This window comes from Carassius gibelio, chromosome A13 (genome assembly GCF_023724105.1).
Source record: "Carassius gibelio isolate Cgi1373 ecotype wild population from Czech Republic chromosome A13, carGib1.2-hapl.c, whole genome shotgun sequence".
Lineage (NCBI taxonomy): Eukaryota > Metazoa > Chordata > Actinopteri > Cypriniformes > Cyprinidae > Carassius > Carassius gibelio.
Window position 1 is genome coordinate 8,070,126 of NC_068383.1, and position 11,108 is coordinate 8,081,233.

Below are 11,108 nucleotides of genomic sequence, written 5' to 3' on the forward strand. Positions count from 1 at the left end.
TGCCAGCATGGTCTGAAGATGATCTGAGCCAATTTTCGTGGCAATCGGACTAACCGTCTAGGACGAGTTCGAAAAAGTAGGTTTTTCGAATAATTGAAAATAGCGAAAAAACTAAACCTTGCGATTTTTGAATTTTGGGGTTCATTCGACTTGGCATGAGCCAAGGATTCAGGATTTTCCCTGGATTTCCCAAGGATTTTCCAAATGGAAAAAAGAATTTCCATTTTCTAGCTTACGGTTCAAAAGTTATTAGCATACAAACATTGAAAGTTTGGACAAGTGGTGGCGCTAGAGAGTAGGAGATAGAGACTTCAAATTTGCTATAGTTAATGTTGGGACTGTCCTCTATCAGTGTGCCAAATTATACAACTTTCCCGCAATCGGTTCTATGGGCTGCCATAGACTTGCGGCGGAAGAAGAAGAATAATAACGCCAACAAACACAATAGGTGCCTTCGCACCTTCGGTGCTTGGCCCCTAAAAATACCCAGTAATCCTGTTAAATATCATTGCGATTTTAAAATACCTGTTTTCTGTTTTAATATATTTAAAAATGTAATGTATTCCTGTGACTACAAACCTGATTTTTTTAGCATCATTACTCAAGTCTCAGTGTCACATGAAATCATTCTGTTATGCTCAGTTTCTGCTCAAGAAATATTTATTACTATTATAAGGAAACCATGACATGTTTTTAAGGACCCATTTATCATAAAAAAATTAAGACAAACAGCATTTTTAAAGGTTTTTTTTTTTTTTACATTTAATGCATCCTTGCTGTATAAAAGTATGAATTATTTTGGAAAAAATAAAATAAAACTAATGGTACTGACCCCAAACATTTGAACTGTTATGTTAGTTAACAAACTTTTTACCTTACTGCTGTCTCTCTATTTCTCTCAGCCACTGGACAGTGAGAAAGACTCTCTGTTGGTTTTGTTGTGTTACGGCCTGTGTGTCCTGGGAAGGAGAGCTCTAGGAACTGCATCTCACCATATGTCCAGGTGGGGGAGCAAAAATCATTTACTGTGCTGGAGTTTTTCCAAAACAAATTGAAGACATTGTTTGCGGTTTGTTTTGTTCTAATGGTGTGTTTTTACAGTAATCTGGAGTCTTTCCTGTATGGGCTGCATGCCTTGTTTAAGGGAGATTTCCGGATCTCATCTGTAAGAGACGAGTGGATCTTTACTGACATGGAACTGCTGAGAAAGGTGGTTGTCCCTGGAATTCGCATGTCACTTAAACTGCACCAGGTGAGACATTTGTGTGTGAAACAAATATTAATGTCATCTGTTCTCCGTGTCATATCAAATATGACTTATTATTTTATGCTTTTGGTTCTGATTTTAACCAGAGTTAAAACTTTCTCTGCAGGATCACTTCACCTCCCCTGATGAGTATGAGGAATCGTCTGTGTTGTTTGAGGCGATCTCTTCACACGAGCAGACACTGGTGATCGCTCACGAGGGTGACCCGGCCTGGCGCAGTGCTGTCCTGTCCAACTCTCCCTCTCTGCTCGCCCTTAGACATGTGTTAGACGAAGGGACCAATGAATATAAGATCATCATGCTTAACAGACGCTACCTCAGCTTCAGGGTCATAAAAGTGAGCAACAAAAAAGATAGGATAAAATGGAAGAAAGTAGACTGACAGAGAAAAGACAACTTATTTTATTAGCATGTAAATGATTTTCTATATCTACATGTTCATAGGTGAATAAGGAGTGTGTACGCGGCCTGTGGGCGGGACAGCAGCAGGAATTGGTGTTTTTGCGGAACCGAAACCCAGAGCGTGGAAGCATCCAGAATGCCAAACAAGCACTACGCAACATGATAAATTCTTCATGTGACCAGCCAATCGGATACCCCATCTATGTGTCGCCTCTGACAACATCTTACTGTAATACACACCCACAGCTAAGACGCATACTGGGAGGACCAATCAGCATTGCCAACATACGAAACTTTATTGTCAACACGTGGCACAGGTTTGTGTGTGTGGTTGAATGAATGAGAATTGACATGTTTTGATAGGAATAATAATGACGCTCATCTTTCTCACTGCAGACTGCGTAAGGGTTGCGGCGCTGGCTGTAACAGTGGCGGGAATGTTGAAGATTGTGATGCAGGTGGCTTGTCATGTGGCAGTGGGAATTCTGGGAATTCTGGGACAGCAGCGAGTGATTCCCAGCACAGCTCGGGACACACAGCACTGCACGCTTACACACCTCATTCTCTAGGTAAACACAGTCACTTGCTGGTTGTACATACGCACGTTTACTGTGTAATTCTCATCACCCTCTTTAAAGTAGTTACATTTTGTTGCTTTGCAGCCTGAAGATGGACACAGTTTTTTTTTTCAGCTGTTTTAGCAACTTATAACATCTAAGTGAAAGATATAACACCAACATATCAGAAAAAAAATCTAAAATCAGTATCAGAATTGAAAAAGATCACCCCCTTGTGTCTCTATTTTGCTTAACCACCTTTTGTTTTAATTACAGCCTTTAGTCTGTTGGGATATGTCTCTACTAACGTTGCACAAGTAGACTTTGCAGAAATGCTTAAGTTCAGTTAAATTTGATGGTGACCGTTTGTTGACTGCAGTCTTCAAGTCTTTACAGATTTTCAGTGGGGTTTAAGTTTGGGCTCTGACTCAAGTAGGTATCGCTGCAGCCCGGAGACCTCCAAGTGGGAGGATCTTTTGCCGCAAGTGGGCTGGACTTCACGGAGAGCTCCAAGTGGGAGGGACTTTTGCCGCTAGTGGGCGGGATTTTACAAATGGGCGGGGTTTAAGCGGAAATTTCACATTGCGTCTTTGCCGGGGTGCGCGCGAATGAGGATGGCATAAAGAAGCGATACTAATGAAAAATAGATTTATTGTTCTTCATTGTAGTTTAAATTTTATTAACAAGGGGTTATATAATTTTGTGACAACTGCAAACATACAAGTATATTAAATTATATTAATTTTATAATTATATCAGTATCAAGAAAATGAATGAGTAATTTAGAGCAATAAAATGTTTACTGTATGTGAATGTTTTTCTTTAATGCAAGTTTGAAATCTGAGGGAGAATTATATTGTTTAGATTGTTACAACCCCCTTGGCTCTAGGTGAAACAACATTACAAAAGGCCACACGTGGAAGTACATTTTACAAATAAACATTTAATTTAAAAAAAGAAAACAAATCTAAATAGTAATACAAGAGTTAATAATAATAATAAAAAAAACATTCCAAGACTTAAGAGGAAAATATTATTGGTACCAAAGTCCAATTTAAGACACTCATTTCCCCATCTCCTTTTTATCACCAACTCAATCACAGGTAACGCTCCAAACCATTAAAAATTCAAGTTTTATTTGTTATATGACATGCAAAAAGCAGTGAAATGTAGGTCTGGCATACTCTTTTTAGAAAAAAAAAAAAAAAGAGAAAATTAAATACAAATAATGAAACGACAGGAAAAAAATACAACGTTTTTTTTTTTTTTTGGAGATAATTAAATACAAATAATGAAATATTCACAATATACTGTATTACTACACAGATGATTTGTAGAGGTGCTACACAGAAACTGCTACACAGATAATGTGCAGAGATGTACACAATGTGCAGTGAGGATGAAATGTCTAGTTAGGTTGTCAAAAAAGCGCAGTGTGCAGAGAGTTATTGGGTAGCCCTAAACAACCAGTCTATAAAGTGCAGTGTGTTTAATGTCCATGTTTAGTAGTCTGATAACATGAGGGAAGAAACTCCTCCTGAGCCTCTCCATCTTTGCCATCAGACTGCAGAAGGGTCTGCCTGACTGTAGCAGATGGGTTGGTGGGGTCTTTAAGGATCTTAACATCCCTAGATTTACATCTCCTGGTTTGGATGTATTGCAGAGAGGGGAGAGATGTTCTGGACATGTGCTCAGCTACTCTTTGCAGGGCATTTGAAGGTATTGAAGATGCTCACTCTCTCCACTGTGGTCCCGTTAATGATGATTGGGGCAGATCCGCTGCTGCCTCAAATAGAAAAGAGTTATTGTAAAATATTATTACAATTTACAATATGAATGTTTCTACTGCATTTCTGAACAAATAAATGAAGGGCTGGTGAGCATCAGACTTCAAAACCATAACAAAATCTGTCCAACCCCAAAAAGTCCTGTAGAACAGATATTTAAGGAACCTGAGGTTTTAACCTGCTTGATTTTTATCAGCATTGGAACACTTTGCTGCTGCTTTCACTCCAAGGCTATGGATTATATTTTTACTGGAATGAAGTGTCATTAGTCACTAAACATCCAGTCCAATGACATCGTAAAATTATTCACTGTTGACAAGTTAACATTAACTAAAGTACAATGCACATTTATGTAAGACGTCCACAGAATGTAATGTCATTTACATTCCAACATTTGTCCTTTAGGACAGTCTCTGACCATACCCCTGGAGCAATTTTAGGGACAAGCGCTGTTGCAAATGTCCACCTTTAAAGTATGAACATAATTTATCCACACAAAGACCCACATACACACACACATTAGTCAAAAATCTTCAGAAAAAATAAATTACACATCTTGATGCATAGAAAGAACAAAAAAAAGTTTAGAGGAAAGTGATCCTTTGGGTTTGCAGAGAGAGACGGTAACCAGGTCACTGAAATATAACTTTTGGCCACCCAGACTTGAACTTTCTGTAACACAAAGTTTACACATAATGTTTTTGTTTGTTTGTGTTTCCTACAATGTCAAAATTAATTCTACACCTGTTGATATGTAATGCATGGTAGTGGACACTGCAGTTATCCTCATATATCCACTCTGTTATGATTATTAAATTGAAAAATGAATTTGGTAATTAAACCAAATGTTTCAATTGCATTACATTATTTGGATTAACGTTACACGTAAAAATAGATAACATTTTAAAATTGTTTTGAAACAATGACCAGCTTTGTTAAAGTCAAGCATTATCAGTTAGGAGTTTTAACTATTATAGAACACTGTACTAAATCTATTAATAGTTATTGATCGCTTAAATATCAGTGCAGTTATAATACATAGGTCTGCATATTTTACGTAACGTTAGTAACAATAGCCTACCTGCTTAAAGTCTTCAGTGTCCGTAATCTGCAGCGTAAATGTATTGCAGAAATATTTAGCACAAAAGGGTAACAGACACAATAAAGATGTAATTTATCTGTGCTGCTAATGCTGTCTTAACGTGCTCTTGGAATAATCGTAAATATGAGTTTTGAAGGTAAAAAATTGCACATGAATGTCCTCCCATTTTCAAACTTGAATGCAATGAGCTTGTAATCATGATTTAACTACGTCAAGACTAAAACATCAACCGCCAAGATACTGCACTTTTTCGCAACTTGTAATACGTTGTACAAGTCTAAACTTACCCCTTCAAACTCCTCTTTCTTGACGCTGAAAAGCCTTGGGAAGTTGACGTCGTCTTTTTTTTTTTTTTTTTGGTGGTGGGGGGGGGGTATTCGCAGCGTGCATTAACCCCATGACATTAAATAAACCAATCAAAAGGCTCTGGAGGTTTGTACAGCCCACTTGGAGCTGAAGTCCCACCCATTTGGAGCTGACCCGCCCATTTGGAGCTGGCTCCGACCTCCGTTTATACCTATCTCCTCTGACTAGGCCATGCAAGGATATTCACCTTTTTCTCCTTCAATCACTGTGTGCTCAGTTTTCCTGTGTGCTTTGTGTCATTGTCATGTTGGAAGGTAAACCTTCTTCCCATTGACAACTTTCTAGCAGAGGGCAGATTTTCCTCAATTGGACAGTATTATGACCCATCCATTTTTCCTTCTATCCTGACAAGTGCTCCAGTCCCTGCTACAGAGAAACATCCGATATCACCACCTCCATGCTTTACTGGAGGAATGCTGTTATTTGGATGGTGAGCTGTATTGGATTTCCTCCAGATTACCTCCATTTAGTGTTGAGGACAAATAATTCAATTTTAGTCTCATCTGCCTCAGGATCTGTAAGGTGTGTTTTGGCAAAGCTCAGTCGTGACTACATGTGGTCTTTCTTGAGGAGTGGCTTTTTTCTTGCAACCCTCCAATAGCCACATTTGGGGAGAATTTGTGACATTGTTGTCACATGCACACAGTGACCACTCTTTGTCATAAATTCCTGCAGCTGCTTCAGAGTTGCTGTAGGCCTCTTGGTCGCCTCTGTAACCAGTTTCCTCCAGGCTCTATCATTCAGTTTGGACTGACATCCTGATCCAGGGAGGGCCTGTGTTGTAGAGCTGAAGATCTTTGGCCGAACCCGATGGGTTCGGTCGGGTTCGGACTTAATTTATATGATCTTACACGGCCTCGGGTCGAGCTTGGGCTTGCGCTCCGGTTTGCGAGATAAACGAGCGGTCATGTGATGTGTTTCGATTAGCGCGAGAAAGATGCGAAAATGAATGCTGAGCAGGTGTAACGGAGGCTTGCCTCTGGCGATTACGTATTGGTTGCAACAGCAACTAAAACAAAGTCTGAAGTGTGGAAAAGTTTTGACCATGTTTATAATGAGAATAATGAGTGAATAATGACGCTCCATCAGTGAGCGCAGGAACGCGCTGAAGACATCTACAGTGGATTCAATCATTTTCCTCCACAAAGACATGTAGGATTAGCCTAATCTCTGTGAGTGAAGGTTTTTCAAATGATAACTAAATATTTGAGTCTTAAATGCATAATGTGGACAGAGTATTTACGCTTATGTTGGCCTTATTCTTTTATAAAATATCATCTGCTAGTGCGAAGCAAATCCGGCAGAGCCTTTATCTTAATTTCGTTATTGAAAAATACCCATCTTAATTTAAAATTTATCTTAATTTAATTTGTTAAAAATGACTCGTTTTTATTGGTGCGTTGGTCTATTTATAGGTTAAATGAGCCTATGTCTACAATGCTGAGATGTTACGATGTTTCAGAGGACTTATTTTATTTCTTTATTCCAAATTCCAAGTGGTCTAGTCTATGTTAGTTATGAATAAATTATGTTAAAACATGTATAAATGACTGAAAAGGCAAAAGAGCTGTGTGTGTGCACACATTTGAATTATGTCGGGGTGTGAACGGGTTCGGGCTTTAAAAAAAGCTGTCAATCAAAATTTACTTGTCGGGCTCGGGCCGAAACCTGTCGGGCTGGGGTCCTGTCGGGCCTAACTTTTAAGGCCCGATTACAGCTCTACTGTGTTGTACCAAATTCTTCTTAATAATGGACTTCTAGGCATTGATAAAGCTTTTTTTGTATCCATCTACTGACTTGTGCCTCTCCACAACTTATCCTGGAGATCTTTTGATGGATGCCAATAGTTGATTGTTAGCTTCAACTGAACTAACAGGGACTGAAATGCTCCAGGAAAGCTCTTTTCATGCTGAGCTTATCAAAATAACAAAAGCTGATCTTGGTTGAAAGTCAAATGACTTTGTGTGCCATTGAGAAGGTGATTAGCGGCAACTGATTGAGTTCACAAATAATTTTTTACTGTGTAAATACAGCTGGATAACACAAAAACTGTGTCCATCTTCATTTCAGGCTGCAAAGCAACAAAATGTGATTATTTTAAAGTGGGTGATTCTTTTCTATACTGATGGCTGGATGGACGTGTAAAAAGATAAAAAAAATATTGATGGATGGACAAAAAAGGTAGATAATCTCATGGATGGACAAATAAAAAGATAAATATATGGATGGATGATAGATAAAAAGGATAGATAAGCAGATGGATTGATTGACTGATGGATATATAAATTAATCGATGATGCATGGTAGATATAAAAAATAAATTAACAGATAGATAGATAAATAACAAGAGAACAAGAATGATGGATAGATTGATGGAAGGATGAAAAGATGAAAATGCATAGATAGATAGAAAAGAAAGAAAGTAACCTACAGTCTCTCTCTCTTTAGGTACGAGTCAGAGTTCACAGTCAGTGCAGTCTGGTTTGGTTCGTCATTCTCCTGCTCGTGCGTCTGTCGTCAGTCAGTCGTCCTCATATCGTCACAGCAGCAGCCGCCAGTCATCACTCCGAACATCTGTGACGGGTCTGGAGCCCTGCAGACGTTCCTCCAGCAGCCAGCTTTCTCTCCGCACGCTGCCAACCTCCCTCCAACTCCGGCTGGGCACCAACGCCTCAGCCGCCAGCTCCGACCCGCCCGGCCCCTCCAGCTCCCTCTCCGCCCACTCCATCCCACCCTGCAAACGACACACCCACACACTCGCCAGCCTTCTGGGAAACGAAGCCTTAGGGCTGGGGACGGACAACCATCCTCACCCCCACTATCATCTTCACTACATCCACCATCATCATCACAATCCCTCGCTGTCCTGTCTGAGAAGGGATGACATCTCCTACAGGGTGCAGGTGAGCATCTGGCCTTCTCGTATTTGGCCCTTTAACTGTGTGAAATGTAATGTTATAATGAAGCATATGCACGTTTTGTGTGTAGATTGTGGATGTGAGTCAGGTGTTGGATGTAATGAATCATCCCAGGAGGAAGGAGCTGGTGTGGCCAGATGAGAGCATGAGACTAAGATCTGGACGCAACTTTTGGAGGGACTGGAGTCCCCTAGAAGGCATGGAGGGTCACGTGAGTACATCACACACTAGTGTTGTTATTATTAACTGAAATGTAAAAAAAAAAACATTTTTGAAATTGAAAAAAAAAAAATTGTAATTTGAATAAAATGAAAAAAGTGAAAAAACTAATATTAAAAATGTCTTAAAGTAATACTACAATTACTAAAACTAACACATAATGAAAAATATATTAAAGCTAAATAAAAAACATTAAAAAAAAATAAATAAAAAAACACGCTCTGTGAATTTCACATTGAAATCAAAGGGGGGAAAAAATTAGAATATTTTTTAAGGAATGAAAGCATGTTTTAGGACCATATTATTGGACTTTTTGGACAGTTGAGCATTCTTCCCCCAGATTCACCCTGCTTTCCTAATTTCCCACTACTCACTCTCTCTACATAGGTGGTTCATCGTTGGGTGCCTTGCAGTCGTGATCCGGTTAGTCGGTCTCACATTGATAAGACCATCCTGCTGGTCCAGGTGGATGATAAACTGGTTCCCATTATAGAGACAGGAGTGATTGAACTGGGGGCAGAGGTGTGAGGACACACTCGTCTAATGTCAGACCAGAAGAAGAATGAGGCCACACTCACTTCCAGCTGCTGATCAGGGCGCAGGATGCCAGGGAACCGTGCAAATGGAGAGCATACACACTCACACACGCTGCAAGAAGCACACTTGCTCAAATCTGGACAGAAAGCTGCCTTGCTTTGTGTTCCTCAGATATGCTGCATGAGAGATCAGCTTCTATAAACTCTTCTCTCTCTTTTTCTCTCCTTTACGAGCAGCTGCGGTCTCATTGGGGTTTTTTTAGGTTCTATGCATCTCATCAGAAGTCTGTAAACACACTCACAGGGAACACTACAAACGAGCTTGATGTTCACGCAGAGAAGAGTTTTTTTTATTACAGCTATAATTAAGTTTTATTTTGTATTTCTGCCAAATTAAGTCAGGCGCACAGTGCTGCCCTGGACATGCAGTGAATCATGTGACAGACTGTTTTTTACTAGCTGCCAAGACAGACAGATGATCACGTTGAGGATGAGGATGCTGAGGATTAAAACGGAAGCAGGTGCTTCTGAGACGGAGCTCACTTATGTCATTCTTATTCTTCGTCCTTGTTTATTTTTTTGAGGATCCATTTGACAACAGAGAGGTGTTATGAGAGACTTTAACTTGCACTACGATTTGTTTTGTTTTTGATTTGCAGCTGTGCACTACTTTCTACGATCACACCTTATTTATTCCTCTACGGTTTGAATCATCATGGTTACCGATGCCTTTGGAATGCAAAATGCGAAATCATCAACATTCTTTTCTGCCATTTTGACAGTTATTTCTTTAGCTTGCGGACAGAAGTGGTGTTTAACCACATGTAGTTATGTATGAATATATAAATGTGTCTGTAAAAAGATTTGGCTTTGAATATTTATTATTGTATTTACATTTTGTTATATTGTTTTTCATTTACAGGACAAATAAAGACAATGCATAAATATGATTTCGTCCTGTTCCTAAGTGATTGATGTTATTCTTTTATGAGAAGGATGAATTTAAGTGCATCTGGGACATGAACTCTTATTCATGTGATTTGGGGACGCAGCACTTAAATAGACTGGGAAACAAGGAAATTGCTCAATTTGCTGATCACTAATGTTTTTTTATGCTTATTGAGTGTGGCGATTCAATGCTTTGGCTGTGATCACTTGCATAATCTGTATATCAGTATCATGTCTTTAGGATAAAGAAAAGCAGTTAGTATAAAGCCGATATCTCAAAATAGAAAAACATAAAGATATTTTGGGAAGATGTTACATTTCACAGTGTGCTAAACCTGTTTAACTGGTTTCCTATTACACTTAAAGGGATAGTTTACCCAAAAATCTAAATATGTCATTAATAACTCATGAGACATCCGTTTATCTTTGGAACACAGTTTAAAGATATTTTAGATTTAGTCCGAGAGCTCTCAGTACCTCCATTGAAGCTGTGTGTACAGTCTACTGTCCATGTCCAGAAAGGTAAGAAAAACATCATCAAAGTAGTCCATGTGACATCAGAGGGTCAGTTAGAATTTTTTGAAGCATCGAAAATACATTTTGATCCAAAAATAGCAAAAACTATGACTTTATTCAGTATTGTCTTCTCTTCCGTGTTTGTTGTGAGAGAGATCAAAACAAAGCAGTTTGTGATATCCGGTTTGCAAACGAATCATTCAGTTCACCAAATCAAACTGAATCTAATCATTCTAATATTCTGATTTGCTGCTAAAAAAAACACATTTATTATTGTGTTGAAAACACTGGATAATTTTTCAGGTTTCTTTGATGAATAGTTTAGAAGAACAAAATTAATCTGAAATAGATATCTTTTATAACGTAAATGTTTTTAGCATTACTTCTGATCAGTTTAATGTATCCTTGCTAAATAAAAGTAGTAATTTATAATTTCTTATTCTAAAAATCTTACTGTTTAAATATGTTTGACTGTTAGTGTAGGGTGATT

At 38.7% G+C, this 11,108-nt stretch overlaps 1 protein-coding gene across 2 annotated transcripts in view; it reads left to right on the top strand.

The window, feature by feature from the left end:
• The window catches only part of LOC128026033 (pecanex-like protein 1), a 39,143-nt gene extending 29,039 nt beyond the window's left edge, over window positions 1-10,104 (top strand). For both annotated transcript variants that reach the window (XM_052612740.1, XM_052612741.1), the window contains exons 29-36: window positions 903-1,003; window positions 1,102-1,252; window positions 1,374-1,604; window positions 1,712-1,986; window positions 2,066-2,238; window positions 7,930-8,384; window positions 8,470-8,610; window positions 9,006-10,104. In XM_052612740.1, the coding sequence (XP_052468700.1) occupies window positions 903-1,003; window positions 1,102-1,252; window positions 1,374-1,604; window positions 1,712-1,986; window positions 2,066-2,238; window positions 7,930-8,384; window positions 8,470-8,610; window positions 9,006-9,146 (1,668 nt within the window). In that variant the 3' untranslated portion in view covers window positions 9,147-10,104. The remainder of the gene's footprint in view (window positions 1-902; window positions 1,004-1,101; window positions 1,253-1,373; window positions 1,605-1,711; window positions 1,987-2,065; window positions 2,239-7,929; window positions 8,385-8,469; window positions 8,611-9,005) is intronic.
• Window positions 10,105-11,108: the final 1,004 nt, after the last annotated feature.